Here is a 23933-nt window from a genome sequence, read left to right on the forward strand (position 1 = left end):
CAGTTCGGACAGCTGAGAGTATTATTGGTTGCCCCCCCCCCCTCCCCCCTCAAGGAATATTCACTTCCAGAGTGAGGAAAAAGGCTTGAAAAATCACTCTGGACCCCACTTACCCTGCCCATTACCTTTTTTGAACTGTTGCCTTCTGGCCGATGCTTCAGAGCTCTGAGCACCAGAACCGTCAGGCACAGGAACAGTTTTTTTTTTTTTCCTCAGGCTATCCATCTCATGAACAGTTAAATTGCCCCATTGAGCAACAACTATGTGCAATACACAGTTTAGTCTTTTTTTATATTTATCCAACACATCCAACCTCTTCTGCCATTTCATTCCTCTGGAAAAAAAAAAAAAAAAAAAAAAAAAACATTTGCAGTGTACATAACAGATTGTATTTGCACTGTACATAACAGATAACAGATTTATATTAGATTTGCACTACGTATGTGTATATGTGTATGTATGTGTGTGTATGTACGTATGTGTATAATTATTTTATTTTTTTATTATTATCTATGTCTTGCTGCTGTTTTTTGTATTGTTTTTGTATTGTTGTACACTGGAAGCTTCTGTCACCAAGACAAATTCCTTGTATGTGTAAGCATACTTGGCAATAAAGCTGATTCTGATTGTACCGAAACATAATTGGTATTTGACATTATTGAAGAAGAACTTCTGCAGTGCTTACTGGGTTTCAGAATTACTCATTTGTCTGACTTTTGCTTCATCCATGTTACAGCCAGCTAGTTCAAGACAGCAACATAAAAGGGAGTCAGACACAAAATGCAATTAAAATTTATTATTTTATTGTAAATTAATTCATATTAACAGTAAATCAAAAATTTCTAGTGGGTTTAAAAAAAAAATAAATAAATAAAAAAAAAACATCACATGGAGCTGGTAACTGCAAGTGACCATTTTGAAACCTGGCTGATGAATTATCAGGTGTGCGCACTGTCCCGACAAGCGAGAGACCGGCAATGAACAACAGCCAATAAAATATTGGGAAGGAGACAAAAAATTATTAGAAAATAAAATGAAACATCCCTTACATCTTTCAAACCGCTGTCTTTAAGAAAGAAAGAAAGAAAAAAAACTTTTGTTTTCCCTGTTTTGTGCAAATCGGTGCAAAAACAGGTGCAAGCCTTTCTTTCATGTTGTTTAAGATGTTCTCACAAATAAACTCCTATTGCTATGTGTGTGAATTTGAATGAATTTTAAGATTGTAGCTTCAGTCGGGTACAAATATTTGTGTAGTTGACACACCCAGTCTGAGATGTGTTGTGTTGTGTGCGCACCAACAGAACTGAAAGATGCGTAGTGTGCGCTTGGCTTTAGGATAGTCAAATCCAGTCAATGCGCACAGGTTACACAAATTGGGCTGTGCATGGACGGTCTGAGTGGACTGTACTGATGACGAAATTTACGTCACATGCACTATGCATGAGATGTATTTGCATACAGAAAAAAGAAGCATACTTTAGATTTAAAATTGTCATCTTTGCGTGACTAACCTCGCTCTAACGCATACTTGCATTACTCATGTTGTCCTCCAAGTAAACTCCTTTGCCACATGCATAATTTACTTCCTTAATCAGCAAGCGTTTTCTCTGGAGTTCCCTGCATATATGACGGATGCCCTGTATGCTGAGGTATGGCAGCAGCAGAGAGCATCTAGAAAAGATGACATGAGGTCAAGACAAGATTGCCTGCTATTTCAGCAGTATGAAAATGCATCATTTGATTGTGAGAAAAGTACATTTTCCACCTTCTCTCTGACATGTTTTGTGGTACTGTGCATTTCAGAAATGGCTCTATATTTTTTTGACTTGACTGTGACTGGACAGGCCAAGTTTTTGTTCACATAATAGGTGTCATTGGTGTATAAATATGAGCTGTCATGTATCAGTGTATTTTTTGTCTGAAGTTAAAAAATTTTAGAAGTTCAGATTGAGCCATTTTTGCAGATTTTATACTATTTTTGCAAAACTGGATAGTATTTTTGGACTGGTTAGGAAGTTTTGAGTTATGGAAGTTAGTAGTAATAGTACAGTTTATATATTATGCTACTTTATCACAAAGACAAAGGAAAACTAAATTTCTCATTATATGAACCATTTTAATTTGTGGCTGATAGACCCAATCTTAAATAATTTTTATTTATTTTTTTTTTAGTCCAGGTAGGTAAGCTTTTCAACATTGTTTTTAAAATGAAGTGGTTGTCCTGTGATCTTGACTGTGCATTCCTATATAAGCAGATGTTTTTCACAGAGTTTGGTCCACTTTTCACACAAGTATACATCTCTAATGTGTTTCTAAGTCATTTATTCTTAGAGTTTCAAATAGACATTGGTAAGTAACTGAGATATTGGAGCCAGTGATCAGGCCTGATATTGATTGAGTCCAATTTATTGGTTCTATTGTATTGTTTTGTCTTGATTGCGTTTTGTCGTTATAATATTATTTTGTGTGGCAAAGAACAAAGACCCTCTACATATCAATGACAAAAAAGTTATTGGCTTTCAAATTAGCTTTTTTTTATTTTCATTTTTTTTATTTACTTGATATGTTATTGCTTGTTTGATATATGTAGTAATAATGCAGATACATGTTATTGTTTGTTCAAAGATCTCATTTTATCATCTATCATACAATGTCTGCTCTTCATTTCAGTCTGTTAGTACAATGTCTAATGCAGTGCAACTTGAATATATTAAACCTCTCTAAGTGTGCTCCGATTCCACCAAATTAATTACCTCTTCATCTCGTGTGACACTTTTAATAATTTTAATTCACTCCCCGTTTGGTTAATGCTCTCATTTTTTAGTGCATGTTAAGATATTCTTTGTGTAACAGTAAGTTGAGGTTAGGCTAAGATTTTATGCTGTTCTTAAATGACATGAAGTACGGGTTTGATTTAAAAAAAAAAAAAAAAAAAAAAAAAAGTCTGTCAGCCAGTTGGTTACAGGAAGTCTTCAAATATGCTGAAAGGTCAGGTAAGGCCATATAGTTCTTGCCAGTGTAACCTCATCTGGACCTCCCAGAATGCCCAGAGATACTTCACCAGCTCATATGAGCGTGTGGTATGTGCTTGTGTTTACCCAAGTTTTGGGAATTGGTACATGGAAGTAATTTGATGTTTGCCTGTTAGACTTGATGTCTGAAGGAGTGCATGGCCTAGCTAAGAGCAAATAGTGCTTTGCTCTTACTATATATTGCTTGTAGAATTAATCTTGACAAAGGGGTTCACATAGGAATTCTGTTAAAGTTCCACTTTACAATAGCCAGGGCAACAACTACTCTTGGAATGACGTGGAAGAGTAGGGGTCATGTGAATAAGTTGCCCGTTCCGGTACATGGTGACATTAAACCCAGAAGTCAAGTACTTCCAGCCCAGTTGGAGGTGATCCTATTGTTGTGTCTAAATGGTGCTAAATGTGTTCATTTGTGTTTGTTGTGCATTTAAACTAATTGCGACTTAAGTATTACAGTAGTTTTTTTTCTCACAAAATCGGACACATAATTTAAGTAAAGCATAACAGAGATTTTTTTAAAAATACAATTTTATTAGCCATCCATTATTTTACTCTGTACACAATTAATTTTATACTACCTGTGGATTTGCTGTAACATCTTGTCAATTTTTTTTCTGTTTTTACAAAATCAACATTTTGTGTAAATGGCTTGCTTATTCTTGCAGCCCTTAATGATCAGGTGCATAAATTCATCTAAAAAAGGCTAAAGAACATAAAATATTAAAAGATAAATACCATATAAAAAGCAATTTACAATCAAACATCGTCCATCACATATTTAGTCCTAAAATACTGTTATACAAATGCATTTTGGAAACATTTGCTCAGTTAAAGCTGTAGATTATGTTGATCCATTGATGCCAAGGTTTAGTGGTGAGGAGGAAAATAAATTTGGATTTGAGAAGTCTTTAAGGTACAAAGCTCTGGGGCCGGATCTTCATCTCCACCCGCTTCAGTGAGTAGTTTGGTCCATGCCATCCATACCAAGAAATGCCATCTGGATTTTTGGTATGTGACCCGTAGCGGTAGAACACGCCGTTCAGATTAGAGTCAGTGCAGCAGTTGTACCAGTATCCACCTGCGAAAGAAGGCAGAGAACCTTAAGGTATGGAAGTCTTAAAGTTTATTTACAACAGCAGAAATGGAATGGACAGATTATAACTTGTCTGGTTTGTGTTTTACCTCGGCGAAGTTGTGCGCAGTTGTCCACACACTTGTCGTTGTCCTTGTTTTTGGTGCTAAAGTTTGTGTTGTTGTGGTAGCGTAGGGAGTCGCCTGCATTTCCGCTATAGTTGGCGATTAATAGCTTGTAGCTGTTCATCTCGTTGTTCAGTGTGAAGAAGCCATATTCAGCATAACGTGAATTACCTTCCCAGTCCTAGAGGGATCAAACAACATGCAGAACATGTATATCAGAACAATGTTTGCTTTTTGTGATACTGACCTTTAAGTATTTATGGATTAATATTCTTCAAAAGGAGCTTTGAGTTTACTTGCCTCCATATCTATTCTCAACACTGTGGGCTGTCTAGTCATACGGAAAATGTGTTCATTGCCAAGCCAGAAGTCACCACGGATTGTACCAAAACCGTTCTTGTACTGCTTCCAGTCGCGGTTGAAGCTCGTCAGGCCAATCTTACGTCTCTGAATGACGGTCCAGCCACCTCCATTATTCTCCATGTCACAATAGACCTGAAACAAACCAAAAACATTTGGCGATTAATGACAAATCTTTTTATGTGATTCTAAAAATTGGGTATGAAACAAAGACCATGCTTATACACAATTTGAGATCCAAACTTACACTTAGTTCAGGTGTTCCCAGGAAATCATCTTTTGGTAGTTTGTACTCTCCGGAAATTTTGTAGTTTTTGTTGTATAAGGATGCACAGTCATAGATTGCATCTAAGGGAGAAAGATTACAGGTTTAGTACCTTGAAAAAACAGGATTTCAACCTAATGGGACAAAATCCATTAGGATCCACCTTAGGACCAATTGTATTAAATTATTCTGCATGGCTGCTGACTTTCAGCTATGCACATCTATGAAACTAACAAATTCATAATCCTAACAAACCTTCACTGTGTTCACTGTGCCAATAAGGAAAAGGAAGCAAGGCATGATGACTGGCTAATTTGTCATTTAACTACAGCTTTGCAACATGCTTCATTTAACGTCTCCTCCTAGTTTGAAAGATTAATAGTCAAACGGCTTTTGTTAAAAAGAAAAGTGGTTCCTGTGAGATTAGAGTCAGAAGCACAAATTATGTGCTTCGACATGGCTACCGTTGTGAAACCAGACATTCCTGCACACTGTAACCTGTATTATTACCTACCAATTACTGCTGACTGCTGCCCAGACTCTTAAGAGCTCCTGGGGTAGAGCTATGTTAATGGATTTCTGTAAATGAAAGCGTGTGTTTAAATAATTCCATGTGTATTGTAAAACCTTTGTGTTCGGATGTATGTACACATCTCTTTTTTCTTCTTTCTTTTTTCTTCTCATTACCTTGCCTCACTTTACGCCACATTCACTTTGCTTTACACTTGATTTTGCCTCATGCTTTTGTCTCTCTAACTAGACCGTGATAATAGAGCTTTTTGTCTGCTTTTTTTTTTTCTTTTTTTTTTTTTCTAAAACTGAATAAATGAAAAGATATAACAGTTGGTTTTAAATAGATAATTAATTAGACTTTTCATCAGTTTTGCACAAAAGTAGTTGGCTGTATCGAGCAAAGACTTTTTAGACAACTCCCAGTTTGTACTAACCAGGTATCAAAGTTGTAAATGGCCCTGTTGCAGCAAATTTGTTTTAATCATCAGGAGAAATAAGAGTACAGAGAATAGCTTTGTCTAAATGAATAGAAAATGCTCTTCAAGTATACAAAGAATACAAACACAATCTTTTGTGATTACTTGTTAGATTTTGCTGGAAAATGCAGTTTATTTATTTGACATAGTTCATAGAAATGAGAGTGATATTTATAGTTTTGCCAAACTTTATATCACTTCCTCACTAGAAAGAGGGCTACATTATTCCGTGACCAAAGAGGACAGCTAATGACACTCTCACGTACATCAGCAGCCTGCATATGTGACCTGTGACCCTGCCAAATGCACTGAATAGAGTAACACATCATGTGGTTCAGAACAGAATTAACACATTCACTATGAGCGCATGGTTCTATGTGTCGGCACTTACCTGAAGTGCTCTGCTGTGGGGCGGACTGGGCGGCCTGCAGCTGCATGATTTCGATCTGATTGTAGATCTCTGAGTACTTGCTCTCTGCCTCTGTGACACGGGCCTCCTGCTGGTGGTTCAGCGTTTCCAGCTCCATCATCTGCCGCACGACCTTCATCAGATCTGACTCTTGCTTCTTGGTCATTTCCTCTAGCATGCTGCTCAGGTTAGCTACCTGGACTTTCAAGGCATGGACCTCATCGCAGCACTGAGCTGGTTTTGCCGGTTTGGCTGTTGCCAAGTTTTTCTTGAAGATGTTCTGTGCCAATGTGTGGCCAAGCACCAGCAGCAGAAGACACAGTGATGAAGCCGTCATCTTCATGCCTTTCATCATTCTTCTGTGGAAAAGTATTTTGCGTGATTTTGAGTTGCAGAAGACGCTGATCGATCCTGGTGTGTGTGTCTCTCTCTCTCAAATGCGTGTCAAAGGCAGAAGCACAAGGAAAAGTATAAGAGTTTTCTGTAAAGAAGTGTAGAACTGTAGAATATTTTCCTGGTTAGGTGAAGTCTTTCTCTCTTGTTTCTGTTCTGCTCATCGGCTTTCTGCTCACACAGAAGGCCTGCTGTGGATTCAGCTTAAATATCTTTTTGTGTGTGATGTGCCCTCCCTTTTTTCTCAGACCCACAGTCCCTGACCCCCCACCTCCTACCACTTGGCCCTCCCCACCCTCTCTCCTGTTTTCCCCCTGCAAAATTCTTCTGAGGAAATTCTTCTCCATTTCTTGTCTGGTCCCACCCGTCAACACACGTGCCATGTACCTCACAATACCTCGCTTTTCCCTTGCCCAAGTTATTTGTGCACACAAAGAATGAACAAGACTGAATTAAAACTTGCTCTGTTCAGCAAACGTAATACACTACCACCTTCTGATCATTTGTTTTTTTAACAAAAGTGGACTTCTATATAACATTCTCTCATTGGAGAGGACGTTAGTGCTCATTAAACTAGTTACAATGGGACTAGCTTTTAATGTACCACTTGCCGTAATCAAGTAGTTTTAATTTTAAAATATTGGGCTAGTTTGACTTAATTGAATCACAAAATGTTGATCATGGGTTCGGTTTGACTGACACGCATGTAGCAAACAATCATACAGCTGGGAAGTTTGTGAATAGTAAATTCTATGACACCCTGAGGCACACATGCATTTTATCAATTAGATAATGTGCTGTACATTTAAAGTGACAGTTGACAGTAGTTGATTTAGGTGATGAGCATGTTTCTGACATCACAGGTTTATGTTCCTACAGAGTCTCTCTTTCAGACAACACAATAAAACAGATGTCAGGGAGACGGCACCAAAAACACTTATAGACTAGACATGCTTTTAGACCAATAATGATACTCTTAAGAAGGTGTTAGGAAGGTTTTTAAGATACTGCTGTGCAAGTCTGTGTGAAGTGTCTAGTGAAAGTATGGAAAATAGCCAAATGGCAAAGCAGCCCTGACTGGGTGCTCCTTGCATTCAATTCTGTTTTGATTTTCAGTTACTCTTTCTCTTATACATTTTTCCTTACCTCTGTTACACACGCCTACACATGTTTGTGCCTTATGCACATTACAATATTAAGTTTTTATATCATTTGCCTCTATGAAACTATATGTATTGTTAAAAAAAAAGTGCTATATAAATGAATATGACTTTAATGACTAAAAAAAGTTATGATCCTGTTTTACTATAGATGACTCAATGTACTGCACACTTGCATTCTTGCGACATGACACTGAAGAAGTTAGCGTCACAATCGGTAATGTGTTCCAGAACTCACAAAGGTACATTTGGCACAGCTGAAGTCTATCAGGATGTTGTCTGATTTTCAAAGTGGCGTGCCAAGTGTCCAGATGTTTTCTCAGCAGTTTTAGAGGTGCAGACTGTTCAAATCTAGACCCCTAAGTGTCTGTCAATTAATGTTCTTTAGTGTGGGGGAATGCACTCTAGTTGATGAGCAGTTTTTATGTCCGTAAAGTCCTAAAGGTGTCTGACTGTCAGACTCAATCATACAAAAAAGTTTCTTGTGAAAGGACAAGTGATCGACATGGGTTTTTTAATGGCTGATGTCCAGAGAGCAGGGTGGCAGATAGGCCGATATAATGCTAATTAACAGTATCATACATTTTAATAAAGGAAATAACATATACATAAAATAGCTAAAAGATTATAAACTCTTATTTGGCACTATATTTACTCAATTTCACACAAAACTTTAACTTTGTAAAAAAAAAGAATCTTAAAAAAAGATTGTGTTTTAAATGACAGATAGCAGTTTCTTCTGATATCTGTTTAGTCATCCATTTTTAGTTATTTATTTGCTCGTAACTTGTTAATATATTAGGAAGAAGGAAATAACCACACTGCACACAGCAGTCTAGCATGGATGGCATGTGCTCATTAGCAATCACATTTTCTCACAAAAGACTGAATCAAACCAGTTTTTACAGTGCACAGTGAATATGACATCTACTCTTAGCACACACTTTTTCTTTGAAGTTGCTGTCACGTGCTTTAGCCAATAGAGCAAGCAGCAAACAGTGTACACGACCCGGATTGCTGAGTTTTGATCCTGGCTAATAGATGCGTCAGAGGAAGGTATTATATAAGCGCTCGACAGGAAGAAAATGCTGGATTTTCTTGAGGTTTGTGAATTACATCTGTTTAAATGAGGTATTGCGGATATTTGCAGACGGTATATGATATTAGTTTTATTGATATTTGCCGTTTTATCATTAGACAAGACAGTTACAAGTTACATAGAATTGTTGAGGAGAGAGAGGGAGAATGAAACGGGAGCACATTAACATTATGAGGTCATACGTGTCTGTCACGGCTCTGATATGCGGACCATTTAAATTAGACCGTGTTACATGCCGGTCTATTATTGTAGTAACATGATGGCACGTAACAACAAAACGAACTGTGATTTGGTCATTTACATGTCTCAGATGGCTCCTTGACGTGCAAGCAGGCGATTCTCGGTGCCCTCGCGGCCTTAAACAAATCAGACAAATGGGACATAATATCGGCTGAAAATTTCAAAATATCGCACGATTTATCGGCCGACCACTAGAAAGGACACTGATGACCTGTTGCTATAGCATTTTTATTAAACAATATTTTGTGACTTGAGAGTGTGAATTTGCTGTGATCAAAGATTACGATGGTGGTGTTCTTCAAACAGAAAAAAACAAACAAAAACATTTTGTTAGTTGTTTCCAATGTTATTATTGTTAATGAAAATTAAAGCAAAAAGTAAATGAAAACATTTTTAAGAAAAGTAAAAAATAATAAAAAGACATTAAAGAAACCAAAACAGCAAACAAACTAAAATAATAATAAAAAAATGACCACAAATGTGTTTTATAACATTTACAACTCTTCTAGAGAGCGACAACACAAAGGGGCTCTTAGAAATTTAACATTTAAAGTATATCTTGTCTACTAAAACTAAAAGCTACTAAACTGAAACTAGAAAACATTGACCATTTTTTAATTATAACCCTTCATCAAGATTCTTGCTGGATCCTGTAAAAACTGAACATAGGTTTTCAAGTCATAGAGACATTAAACAAAACTAATTTGTGCACTGTTTAATTCTATATAAATCTCATTTTATATCATAATTCCCCACAGTGAAACACAGATGGCAATAGAGATTCTCTTGACAGCACACATTTCTTACCATATGCATTATATGCACAATCAGGAGGTGCTGACGTCACGTCGCCTACCAGTATGACTAACTTATTTCCAAACATCATGTATCGATTTATTTTCTGAGTCTCCACATCTGTGAATATTTTACGATGAAATTAGTCGAGATCATCTTTACATCTAGAGCCAGGCATGGACTGGTTGACACTCAACATTTCACTCAAGTATGTTTGTTTATACTAACCCTGCTGTGAGATTTGTGCTAATTCTTATTTCAAATTAAAGTTACAGTGGAAACATCATTGAGGTTGTGGTTTATTTCAATGCATTTTAAATGGGAGATTTCTTTTGCACTTATTTTTCATTCAGACCACAATAAACTCACAAATTTTTTTCAGTTATCAGTTAATTCAAATGCTATTTTAAAACCTTGTTGCATTGGGACATGCCAAGAGTCCTCACTTTAAACTTGATGTGTAGCTGTCCACATCCTCATGACTATTTACAGAAATAATTTCTTTCTTTATAAAGATATTTATTTGAACTTTTTCCTTCATTCAAAAATTTTGGTTCATTATCTCCTGAGGCAGTCACATTTTATGGTAGATGGTGTGTTTCCCCTTAATTCATCAAAGCACAACGCATCAAATCCCTCAACAGTACTATCAGCGCCAGAGAGAGAACTTTTATAGCCACATTTCTTTGCCAATGCTTGAGATTCCTTGAAATAATTTCTATATCCCGAGGCCTGTTTATGTATTTTGGACTAGTCCCTGAGCTACAGGGGAGGAATTGGTTATTGCACATTTAGAAGACCCAGAGGATCTAGATTTGCCCTGTGGGCCACACAGGTTTAATCAGAGTCTTAACTTTAGCCCTTTTGAAAGAGTGATAATACTGCCTGTTTAGTTGGCTCGAATGGGAATGTAGGAGTCATATCTATTGCTGTTTGTCTTTCACCATGCAACATGTCTGGACTGAGTCTGGCAGTGCTACTTGTGGTAGCACGAGGCTTTCCTTTTTTTTCCAGACTACACAAATATCTATTAAATTGCCTCCTTTTATGCTGTAATCAAGGAAATGTTATGCCGCTGACCCCCTCAGTGACCCCGCTTACCACTGCTCTTGAGGGCATAAACTGATTAATATTATTACGTTGAACCAGTTACATAACATTGCTTATACCAGTGGCATTTGTGGTTGGACTGTGTGTTGTGTCAGTAATAGCACATGCCAGATGTCGTCAGGAAAAATGCCCCCGGAATCTATGAAATCAAATGGAAACTTGAGGGCCAAGCTTCTTGTCTTGGTTCAAAACTTTCATGAGTATAATTAGGAGGAATGAGGTAAGTGGCAAGAAGTTTTGGGTCCACCCTGTTTGAATTATATAATCTTTATTGACCTCATGGTCTTGTCTGAGGTTGAGTGGGAAAGAATGACTTTTTTATTTATTTATTTTTTATCCCATGTCACTTGGGGGTGGGGGGGGGGAGAGATCTAAACAGCTGGACACTTAACATCTGGATTGTTTTCATTCATTGCACTGTTGGTTAACCCTCATCCTCAGTTTTTCTGCCTCTGAAACCTCAGATTCTCATAGAAACTATGAACAACTTTCATACTCGCAGTCATTAGCTCCACCCAACAGGAAGTTGGCCATTTTGGATTTTCTGAAAATTGCAATACATTTATGGCAAAAAATGTGAAACAGGAAGTTCCTTTTATATCTTCTGTGTGAATTGCATGATTTTGATGAAAATCCAGCTGTATGTTTGAATGGGGGATGATCACATTTATGTGGCCATTATGGGTGACAGTCATAGCGCCTCCAGCTGGCAGCAGGAAGTGTGGCTCTTACAACAGATGTTAAAATAGTCCTGTTATATTATATTTCTTCAATAACTTAGTAATGTCAAATGCATCGGTCCACCTTGCATTGTTTTCCGACAGCCACTGGGTGGAAATGGACCCATGATGCTTGGGCCCATCATCGCTGCTTGCAGCTATATTTTATAATTGATCTATTTTCCTGACATATAGCATGACACTCAAAACAAACTTGAAGGTTGAATTTAAAGGTGTGCATCCTCTGGAACTGTGCATACTACTAATCTACCTTAATGCACTTACCAAGAGAACATAATGTACATTGAGGCTCAACCCATTTTCATTTGATTGTTCTGCAGTCCAGAGGTGGCACTTCCATAGGTGACCCTATTCAAAGGTAACCCCTATCCAGTGGTGACCCTACCCAGAGGTTACCTTATTCAGTGGGATCACAATCCAGTGGTGACCCTAGGGCTGAACGATTATCCAAAATAAAATCGAAGTCGTGATATGACCCAGTGCGATTATCAAACCGCGAGGGCTACAATTTAATAAAATAAATAAATAGTCTTAATGTGATGCTCGCTGTGCTGTGACTCTGTGCAAGGATGTTTTGTCTGTAGTGTAAAGTGCTTTCTTAAATACATGTAAGCGGGATCATTGTATCACATGTCTTTTCAGAGTGGTTCTGTGCTCCATACACACAAATTTTATCTATCTGCTGCCCTGAGTGACTGATGCTCTCTGAGTTCGGTTCGGTGTGCTAACGTGAGCTGAGCGCATTATTTAAAGCGACACAGATTTACTTTGTGCACATTTGCGTAATTTCACATACCTCTGTTTGGCCAATGCAATTTACTATACACATTTAAAATAACCCCATGAGAGCAGGTTTTTGTTGACAGCAAGGCAGATGAGACCATTTCACTGCATTAAAAGGCTGTTGTCAACTCAACTACAAACAACAGAACCCCCCCCCCCCCCCCCCCCAGTCGGCAGTAAAGCATGTGCAAAACATGGTTTAATTTGGGTTAAAAGGAATGTTTTTTGTTTTGTTTTATGTTTATCATATTGCAGTTCAAATCACAATAAATAATTTTTTCCTAAAATAATTGCAATTAGATTGTGTCCAAATTGTTCAGCCCGAGGTGGCCCCCTATCCAGAGGTCACTCTTTCTCTAGATAACCCCTATCCAGAAGTAAGCTTAACCAGTAGTGACCCTATACTCTTAGAATAGACTGAAACAATTGGGAGAAGTTATCTTTAATTGACATGCGACTCATAATTATGAATGGCTGTATTCCTGTTGACTTCCAACCTGGTCTTAAAATCTAACAAACCAGGATCCATTTCATGAAATGCAACAGAGTCACAGGTTACATTTTTATTGCTGAAGGAAAATAACACAGTGGTTTTAGGAACCTTGTTAAAGTGTCCTTTGAAAGACTGAATTAACTAATGTTATTTGTGTCTGTATAGTTTTACACAGTATATATTTTACACAGTTTTTGCAGTATGTTGACAACATTTTTGTAACACCTGCAAGGTACATCCTCTAGTTGTTTTATGAAGCATGAGACATTGGACACAACAATACTAGAAAAGGTGTGTTATTCCAGATGTCCCCAAATATTAGAAATTCCACTTGACTCGTTTTTGCCTTATGCCTTAATTCTTCAAAGAGTAGTTATATAACTGAGGAAAGAAGTGCACATTTATTTTCTTTGCAAAACAGGCTGTTCAAAAAAAGATTTATTTTATTTTCTGAGAGTTTTTGTTTAGCAAGGATTTCTTTGTGGAGATTATTTTATCTCATATGTCCGGTTTTAACAAATTAAAAAGTTTTAAAATTGGTAAATGGATCTTTCAACTAATTACATAAGTTACAAGAGTTTTAAATGATTTTTGATTTCCACTTTTTTTTTTCTTCTTTTTTTTATGGTAATTTTAGAATGAAATAGTTTGTGCTACATAAAAAATTATATGACTAAAGCCTACCATTATAGCATTAATTTAATCAGAGCATTAATTAAAGAGTTGTGGAAATGAATTTCACTGAATAGATGACTTGTAAGTTTTGTGAATGTAGAGCTTTTTTTATTTTAGTTTTAGTTATGGAGTTGTACTTTGACTACTTCCTCTCCTTAAATTCAGAGATCTCATAATTTTGTCTTCTCAATGAGGTGTTGAGAGTGATGTTTTTTCGACAAGTTGAATTGACCTCTGAGGGGAAGATCTTTCAAACAAAGACAGTGTCTACTGCATTGAACCATAGGGGTCCTCTCTTTAAAACACCATCTTTCAATGAGAAGTCCTGAGTGTCCCTTGTGTTGAGACAAGAATTTTGGCTGGATCCGGGTTGGATATGCAGGTACAACCAGATGACCATAAGTTGGTTGTGAGGACTGTGATACCAGTGCTTATCAGTCATATGCAGTCTGTTCAAGGTGTATAAAAAATTAAAGAGCTGCTGGTAGAATTAAAAGAGAGTATTTTGAAGTACCTTTGTTGCGGGATAGATGATTTTTTGGGGAAGGACAGCATGCATCATGGCCAACAGGCTAGGATGCTGGGCCGCAATGCCCTCAGACGCCACAGGCCCAGGGAAGCCGAGCCGCTATGGAGAAACCACCGTCCCTCGAATCCTGGACAAAAGGAGAGCAGTGCATGCCGCCACCGGACCCTGTCCTTTTACCTGGACCTTTCCCTTTCACCACTACCTGTCCTTCACATAGCCCAACTGCACTGCGAGAACTCCTGTAATAATAGTATTTAATAATATATTATATATTTAATATATTTTATACAGTGATTTGAAAAAATATTTGCCCCATCCTGATTTCTTCTGTTTTTGTGTATATCTCATACTAAATTGTTTCAAAAATTCAAAAAAAATCCAACAGAAAACAAAGGTAATCTGAGTAAACACAAAATACAGTTTTTAAATGATAAGGTTGTTTATTGAAGCAAACAGTTATCCAATATCAACTGGGCCTGTGTTAAAATATATTTACCCCCCAGTTACTAAATCCCCAAATCTATGAAACTGCATTCATCATGGGGTTCAGCTGGACTAGACACACCCAGGCCTGAATATTGACAGCCCTGTTCATTAAAATCAACACCTAAATATAACTTTTTTAGCAGCATGAATTTGGCTAAAAGGTCTCACCCAGTAGCACATTATGCCAAGGTCGAAAGAAATTCCAGAAATTATGAGGAAAAAGGTGATTGAAATACATCAGTCTGGCAAAGGTTACAAAGCTATTTCAAAGGCTCTGGGACTCCAAAGAACCACAGTGAAAGCCATTATCTCCAAATGGAGAAAACTTAGCGCAGTAGTGAATCTTCCCAGAAGTGGCCGACCTTCCAAAATTCCTCCAAGAGCACAGTGATGACTCATCCAGGAAGTCACAAAAAAGGCAAGGACAACATCCAAGGAACTGCAGGCCTCTCTCGCATCAATAAAGGTCACTGTTCATGACTCCACTATCAGAAAGACAGTGGCCAAAAATGCCATCCATGGAAGAGAGGCGAGGCGAAAACCACTGCTAACCCAGAAGAACATTAAGGAACACAACTTGATGATCCTCAAATCTTTTGAGAGAATGTTCTGTGGACTGATGAGTCGAAAGTGGAACTGTTTGGAAGACAGGGGTCCCGTTACAACCGGGGTAAATGAAACACAGAATTCCACAAAAAGAACACATACCTACGGTCAAGCATGGTGATGGTAGCATGATGGTGTGGGGATGCTTTGCTGCTTCAGGGCCAGGGCAGCTTGCAATAATTTATGGAAACATGAATTCTGCTCTTTAACAGAAATTCCTAAAGGAGAACGTCTTGTCATCAGTCTGTAAGCTGAAGCTCAAGCACAACTGGATTATGCAGCAAGACAATGATCCAAAGCATAGGAGTAAGTCCACCTCTGAATGGCTCAAAAGAAGCAAAATGTAAGTTTTGGAGTGGCCTAGTCAATGTCCTGACTTGAACCCAATTGAGATGTGTGGCAGGACCTTAAATGGGCAGTTCATGCACAAAAACCCTCCAGTGTGGCTGAACTAAAGCAGTTATGCAAAGAAGAGTGGGCCAAAATTCCACCACAGCATTGTGAAATCTCCAGTTATCAGAAGCGTTTGGTTGCAGTTGTTACTGCTAACGGTGGCACAACCAGCTATTAAGTTTAAGGGGGCAGTTTGTTTTTCACATGGGTAATATAGGTGTTGGATAATTTTTTTTGCTTCAATAATATATATATATATATATTTGAAAACTGTACTTTGTGTTTACTCAGGTTGCCTTTGTTATATCTCATCTGAAGATCTAAAACAATTTAGTATGAAAAATACACAAAAATAGAAGAGATCAGGATACTTTTTCACAGCACTGTATTTAAAAATAAATGTTCTGCCACTTTTCATAAACTGAGTGAGTTTGACAGCCAGAACATTAGCGATTGACAGCAAAGAATAACCTGTGAAACATGCCTCATGCCATACGTATGTCAAAAATGTGTCAGACAACTAGTTTTCGAATACTATTCCATTCGTATATAGCGCACACAAGCTGAATTCACTCTCAAAATTCGGTTGTTAGTCCTTACAATTTAAGATAGTCACTTCGATAATAGAATGTGATTATCACCCTGGTTCTGGAGTTCCGATTGTATGAACAGAACTATATTTTGCACTCCAGACAGTACTGAGAACTGTAATCTTCTGCTGCATGAATATTTACTCTTTATTTTCTGTGAAAATTGGCATTTCCATCCACTGACTTTGGTCAATCATTGCATTGCATAATGGACCACATCTATACTGTCTAACTGTACTAACAGGTAGAACTTATACACTTAGTTGGTATTGGCCCATGTAGCTCAGTTGGTAGAACATGTGACTGTTACTCATCAGATTTATGGGTTATAGCCACATGCTGGGTATCTTCGAAACTGAAAACATTGTTGCCCTACCCCATAATAAATAGTGGTTTAAGATCTGGGCTAGTGCCGAGGCATGCCCTAATGGTTAGTAGATGTGTGTTGACACAGTGCTCTTGCAGCCAATGCAAATTCATTTCCAGCTCATTTCATTTTGCAAAAAGGGCAAAAAAATAAAAAATAAATAAAAAAAAAAACATGATCAAAGCTAGTAACGGAAAATTGTTGGTTCAAATCCTGCAAACGTTGATCCGTTGACCTGTCACAATTATGCACTTAAGCATGCTGCTTAACCCTGTTGGGACCAATGCTGTGAAGCTAACATACTGTAGATGTTGTCCTGCTCGCTTCTGCTAAAAAACAAATCATGGAAGCTTGCACAAACCATTTTTTTGGGGTTATTGTTTTCTTGAGTCTGTCTTCTCATTTCAGGCACTCCTATTATTTAATGCAAACCAACCTGAACAGCTAATAGCATTCTGTCTCGAGCTAATTGAGTGTGTAATGGTTTGAGGTTTTGAAAACCACATGAAAGTAGCGCTTGAGCTGGACAATGGTTGATTTGAAATTATGATTCAGGTTCTATGCAAACATATTTTGTACATTTAGCCAATCTTAATTATTTCTAAACATAGCAATACAAAGAAATAATCACAAATGTTGTCTTTTTGTGTGTGTGTGTGTGTGTGTGTGTGTGTGTGTGTGTGTGTGTGTGTGTGTGTGTGTTGTTTCTGTTTAGAAGTCCAGACTTATTCTCAGAGAGAGAGAGCGAGCTGACTGTGCTGCCAACTTCTCAAAACAAAAAGCAAACAAACAACAGCCTTGAGACTTAATCCTCATTGTATTTGACTAAAGGTGTGGTCACTTGAAACTTTAATATGTAAAGTAATTTCGGACCCTGCAATGAAAATGGTTTTAGGGTCTCACTGATACCACTTTTTCTCTTCCGATACCTGAATCTTAGTATCGGCCAATACCGATCCTGATCCGATACAGTGCTGTTTTTGTCATAATCAGTTTAGAATATCTGTACTTCACTGATTGATACTAATTTGGGGTACTCTATAATATGTAAAGACAAAATCCTCTAACTATACATTATTTAAATAAAAATATACAGCCTAAGAAAAACTTTATTAAATAGTCTACTGGAAAATGCAGCAGCAAAATTAACAGTAATTCTAGCCTTTTCTAGTCTGCATGAAGTCTTCAGTAGAAAAGAAGCCAGGTTTCTTTGCAATTTCTTTTCAACTTCTAACTGGACTTTGATGGATTATTTTTTGTTCACTTCAGTTGTAAGATATCAGTCCACTTTTTATTCACAGTTATTTTTTGGAGCTCTTCTTAATTTAACAAATAATAATAATGATGATAATAAATTATTATTGACTTTTAGAATTTTATAATACAAGAGTGATATATTTCAGTCATGCACCTTATTTTGATGGTCGGAACACTCCAGGAAGTCCTTTAAGTGTCTGTATTAGTTTAATTTGCTTCTTATTCGAAATCTGGTGAAATACTCCTCCGGTGATGTTCTAAATGCATGTTATAAGTGAACAGAACTATTAAGCATATCTACATATGAGATGATGTTCGAGTGGAGTGCTGTAGTGGGTGGAAGTATGGATTCACTGTATGGAAGTTCAAGTAACAGGGTGCAAGTTATACAGAATTCTGTTCCAGTGAAAGAAACACAGACTCCCGTAATCAAAACTGTGCTTAACCAAATCAGGAGAGACTATATTGTGTTCTGCGGTCTCACTTGGTTCTTCTGTGGATTGCAAGCCCACCCATTGTTGACAACTTGTGAAGTGATCAAAATCGTGCATAATGTTAACTGTCGACAGTGATCTATTCATGGTTGAATGTTTCAAGGTGCTTTTGCTGACATATTTTCCTATTTGTTTTCCACATATGTGGCTGCTTTTGTTGTGGAAAATACATGTGTGTTTATTCTCTCACTAAACTAACATTTCCGGAACATCAGCTGCTCTGAGCATCTCTCTGCAGATCATTTATGCTGGGCCGTAATGCTGCAGGATGAACAGAGACAATGTCACGTTGTTTGAGTCATGGAATATGTTAAAAACACTGCAGTTCTTGCCTTTCTTAAATGTTGCGGGGGCAACTTGGTTTCTGGCCACTTCACAAGATACTTCCCAGCATTCCATCTTCAGTAAATGCACTTAGTGTCAAGCCGCCTGCAGAACTCATTATTATGTAAGACTAAAAAATAAGACACACAGATTTGCTCCTAGAAGAGAGCTTTTATGGAGAAAAAACAAAACAAACTGAATACATTTTCCCAAAAATATTCTCTCAAAATTAAGAATGTGTAAACTTTATTCGCGGATGGCTTTTTTACGTTTTTGTCTATAAACATCCCAGCCCCCATGCTTTGGAGGGTTTTATTCAAAAGGAAAATTCTTTTTTTTTCTTGTTTTTTGGGAAAGGTGTTCTGTGGTTTTTACCTCTGTTTGCTGGAAAGACTTGCAAGAAAGAGAATAAACAACACTTGAAAGTTTAAATTAGTCACATTTTTGAATATTAACTCATTGTAAACATTATGCGAACATTCATCAACAAGAAGATTTATATAATAAATTGATGCAAACATTCATGAAGCAAAAAATATGTAGAAATCAGGTTTTATGATTGTATTGATCCACATTTATGTGTAAAACAGACAGGTATTAGACTGGTAATAGAAACATGGAATGTGTAGTTAACAAACACATTTATGCATGTTATAAATTACAAATAATAAAAAAAAAAAGTTTACACAATTAGCTGTTTTATTCAGTTTAACACAAACTATTTCTATTATGTGTGATTTTAAAAAAAAAAAAAAAAAAAAAAGATCAGAGGGTGACACTCTCTTTGAATAATTCTAATTTATCAACAATAGAACAAGGGTTTACAATTTTTTATGCGCATGCACTGGTTTGCACTGAACCCAGTGGAAATTCTGCATGAGAATCTTTTCTGGGCATATAAGAAAGAACACTTGTACACATTTATTTGTCAGTGAGACCCAATGTTACTAGTTAACATCAGGAATGTGATCATCTGAAATAAAATGTTTTTATTGTTAGTAAGTCAGAGTTATTGACATGGGAAAATTCTTTCTACACAAAAGTGTCTGGAAAGACTGGCTTTTGCCAGAAATGTGTGGGTTTACAGATGCAGCTTTGAGAACTCCTTGCCGTCACAACTCAATGCTTTTTGTGAGACTTGTTGATGGCAGTTGAAGAAAGTTCCTAATGCTGCAGTTTGGCACTTGCAAAATAAAGATGGTAAAATATTCTCATATGGTAGGCCCTTTGAAGCACTTTAGTATTGTTCAGATAACCAATATCAGAACCTATCTGTCTTTGACTTGAAGAACCAGAGATAAACGCATTAGTCTGGCTAAAATCTTACCAGTCCAGTTTTTGCGAAATCGAACTAACAGACTTGGATGTGATTGTAGATCAGTTCCGTCTTACATGTAAACATGTCAGTCGGACCGTAATAGGCCTCGGAGTTATGCACATGCTCTGAAAAACAGAGGTGCCAAGTGACATGTATTTAACCTGGAAGTCGAACGCAGCACAAAGCAGAGAAGAAAAAGAGCCATAACACAGGGTGCGTTATCATCCCTTTGCCCTATTCGAAGACTTTATCATCCACTGTGAAAACTTTTGGAGGGCTGAAATGTCTGGGGCTTGTTTAAATGTTAAATGATGTTAAATGTTTATTTACTTTAAGTAATTTTTATTGGAAATTCTGTTTGAAGCCATCTTACAGCATGGCTACTATGATTGTTCTCCCTTTGAAGTGCCCTTCGGTGGCTTATTTCTTTTCTGTAATGCAGAGACACATGGCGAATGCTAGATCAGTCTTTATTTTTGGATGGAGTAGCAGTCTGTAAACCATTCAATACTGACACACATTGATGTGCCTATAATTTAAAAAAAAAACTGTCCATTGACTAATCCTCTTATCTGTCTTCCATAGTAATACTCATATACATGTAAATGTATATCATCCAACACCAATCTTTGCAGTAGCAATAATTGTCTTTAATAAAACAAGTATAAAATAAATTTTCATGATCTAATGTGGACTATTTGTACACATTCCAACATAAAATACAATAAAAGAGGGTAACAGATGCATACTGTGGCCTGGGTTAGCATGCTATCATTAGTGCCATGAAAGCAGAATGAAAACATAACAAATTACACAATCTACTGCATATGTCTTTCAGTTATCATTAAGTGGTTATAACAGCTTCTTTTACTTATGTGGATTCCTGTAAAAGGTCTCTTCTTAATGGAAAGGAGGAAGCGGGAGTTGGCGAATTCAACACAAACAATATTAATTTTTATAAATAAACTCACTTTTCAGCATAATCTTAAAGGGGCTCATAGGCACAGCACAGTCTACGGGTGTGTGCGTAGCACTCTCTGCTTTACTGGCATCTGGCTCACTCCTAAATCCATTTCCAACTCTCACTGCAATGACAAACAGCTGTTTGAGACAATCATTGCCAGGTGGTGATCCTTACCATTCTCATCTCCCGATCTCGCTCTCCTACCACCACATACCCCCACCGCCCGACTCAGGCCAGGGAGCCAACCGGTCTGCCCAGTACCCCCCCCCCCATTTCTAGAGGGGGAGTACCTGTGGACCACCTCGAACTTAAAAGGCTGAAGAGCCAGATACCAATGGGTAATCCACGTGTTGTCATCCTTGATGCAGTGGAGCCACTGGAGTGGGCGTGGTCCGAACAGAGGGTGAAAGCCCATCCCAGGAGGTAGTACCAAAGGGTGAGGACTGCCCACTTGATGGCCAGACACTCCTTCTCAATGGTGCTCTTCCTTGCCTCTCTCGCTGAAAGCTTCTGGCTGATGTACAGCACCGGGCACTCCTCCCCCTCGACCACCTGGGACAACAAGGCTCCCAACCCCCTGTCCAACACATCAGTCTGTACAACAAAAGGGAGAGCAAAATCAGGAGTATGTAACAATGGCCTGCCACAAAGCGCAGCTTTCACCTGCATAAAAGCCTGATGGCATGGCTCCGACCACTGGACCGGGTCTGGGGCTCACTTTTTAGTAAGATTGGTCAGCGGGCTGGTGACATCCGAATAATTAGGCACAAACCTTCTATAATACAAATAGCCAAGATGGGTGCCCAAGATAATCCAGAGGCCTTCTTGGAGCTCTTTCTCAGCCAGCCTCAGGAACTGTCTCACCTCATTTTTGGTCTTGGGTCTCGGGCAGGCCTTAACCGCTGCAGTCTTCTCAATTTGGGGTCGCATCTGCCCGTGACCCAAGTGGAACCCCAGATACCGTACCTCCACCCGTTCAATTGCACACTTCTTGGGGTTTGCCATGAGTTGCAGCGACCTCAGAACCACTCTTAGATATTGCATGTGCTGCTGCCAATCACAACTGTATATAATAATGTCATCCAGATAGGCAGCGGCGTATGCGGAGTGTGGTCTGAGAACTCGGTCCATAAGGCGTTGAAACAGCCGGGGCCCCAAACAAACCAAACGGAAAGGTCACGTATTTGTGTAAGCCAAATGGTATGGAGAAGGCTGTTTTCTCACAGGACACTGGTGTTAAGGGGATCTGCCAATAACCCTTTGTTAAATCCAGTGTCGAATAAATCGAGCCGCGCCCAACCGATCGAGCAGTTCGTCAATACGAGGCATTGGATATGCATCAAATTAGACACCGCATTGACCTTTCTATAATCCACACAGAACCGGACCGAGCCATCGCTCTTCGGAACCAGCACTACCGGGCTGGCCCAGTCACTGTGGGATCCTCCTATTACCCCCATATCGAACATGGCCTTTAATTCTTCCCGAACCACTTCTTTTTTGTGCTCGGGTAATCAGTAGGGACGACTGTGTACCACTACTCCTGGGGTTGTTTCGATATGGTGTTTTATGAGGTTTGTACAACCGGGAAGGGATGAAAACACATCAGAGAATTCTCTTTGCATCCGGGCCACATCCGTGACTTGCGACAGTGAGAGGTGGTCTCCGAAAGTGACCGGGGTGTCTTGATCGGCTTTTGAGTTCACCTCTGGCCCGAGCTCCTCCCTCTGTGGTACAACTGTCGCCAAAGCCACGGAGGCCACCTCCACGGTTTTAAGAGGTTGAGTTGGTAAATTTGCCATGCTCCACCCCTATTTGTTTGATTAACCTCATAATTGACTTTCCCAACTCGTTGTGTGACCTCAAAGGGCCCTTGCCAGTTTGCGAGTAATTTAGAGCTTGATGTGAGTAGTAATACAAGGACTTTATCTCCCTGTGTATATTCCCGTAGCCGAGCTCCCCTGTTATACAGCCGAGACTGACATTCTTGAGCCTATATCAAATTCGGCAGCAATATTTGCCCCAAAGTGTGGAGTTTTGCTCTCAAGTCAAGAACGTGTTGAATTTTGTTTTTGCTGTTTGAAGGTCCCTCCTCCCAATTTTCCCTCACAATGTGCAAGACACATACGCCCATACAATCATTCAAATGGGGAGAACCCCGTGGAGGCTTGCGGGACCTCTCGAACTGCAAATAACAGAGGTTCAAGCCACTAATCCCAATTCCGAGTATCTTCATGGACAAATTTATGAATCATGTTTTTCGGGTTTGATTAAACCGTTCAACCAAGCTGTCCGTTTGCTGGTGGCTGGCGGATTCACCATCTATGAACATCCCCGTGAATGCCCGGCTAATAGAAACAGGCCACTATGACATGGTTCAGTGTCTTTTCCTGCCCTAAGTGACCCACCATTGGATTATAATGAGCCGTCTGGAATAACATTTCCCGACGGCTCTTCTGTATCAACAAGTGGGTTGTATCTTCTTTTGTCTGTGTGTCCTGGTCACTCAATACAACCGGTTATTTATAATAGAAAAGTTGACCATTAATCACTCTCACTTGGTCGAAGGCGTGCCTAAGTGTTTCGTCTCGCGTCTGCTTCAGAGGGAAATCCCAGGCGGGGAATCCTCTAAGGGCTGGGGAAGCCGAGACTTCCAAGGCCTGGTATGTACCCCCCTTAATACTCACGGGTATGCGGTACGTCCCAGCTCGATCAGGGGTGGCCTGCGGCGCATCAGGGACCCAAACCAATGTCCTCACCTCCATTACCGGGCATTGGTCCCAGAAATGCCTGGGCTCGCCACAGCTCCAACAGACCAGCCCAGACTCCACGCATGGGTCCACCAACCTGGGAGTGAGAGTGGAG

At 38.7% G+C, this 23933-nt stretch overlaps 2 protein-coding genes across 3 annotated transcripts in view; one reads left to right on the forward strand and one right to left on the reverse strand.

The window, feature by feature from the left end:
* The window catches only part of mtor (mechanistic target of rapamycin kinase), a 317851-nt gene that overhangs the window by 101928 nt on the left and 191990 nt on the right, over positions 1–23933 (forward strand). The window lies entirely within an intron of this gene.
* Positions 3543–6837, reverse strand: angptl7 (angiopoietin-like 7). The gene is made up of 5 exons (XM_051670179.1): positions 6235–6837; positions 4837–4937; positions 4530–4724; positions 4215–4410; positions 3543–4110 (listed from the first exon to the last, which is right to left on the reverse strand). The coding sequence occupies exons 1-5, from the start codon at positions 6605–6607 to the stop codon at positions 3941–3943; spliced, it is 1035 nt and encodes a 344-aa protein (XP_051526139.1). The 5' UTR covers positions 6608–6837; the 3' UTR covers positions 3543–3940.

The sequence above is a fragment of the Myxocyprinus asiaticus genome, chromosome 33 (assembly GCF_019703515.2).
Source record: "Myxocyprinus asiaticus isolate MX2 ecotype Aquarium Trade chromosome 33, UBuf_Myxa_2, whole genome shotgun sequence".
Taxonomy (NCBI): domain Eukaryota; kingdom Metazoa; phylum Chordata; class Actinopteri; order Cypriniformes; family Catostomidae; genus Myxocyprinus; species Myxocyprinus asiaticus.

Excerpts from the sequence above, each read along its gene's own strand:
- angptl7 (XM_051670179.1), bottom strand. The coding sequence starts at position 6,607 with ATGATGAAAGGCATGAAGATGACGGCTTCATCACTGTGTCTTCTGCTG. Across the intron at positions 4,725-4,836 it reads TGGGAACACCTGAACTAAGT|GTCTATTGTGACATGGAGAA; the intron begins GTAAGTTTGGAT and ends GGTTTGTTTCAG. Across the intron at positions 4,411-4,529 it reads TGTTGAGAATAGATATGGAG|GACTGGGAAGGTAATTCACG; the intron begins GCAAGTAAACTC and ends TGATCCCTCTAG.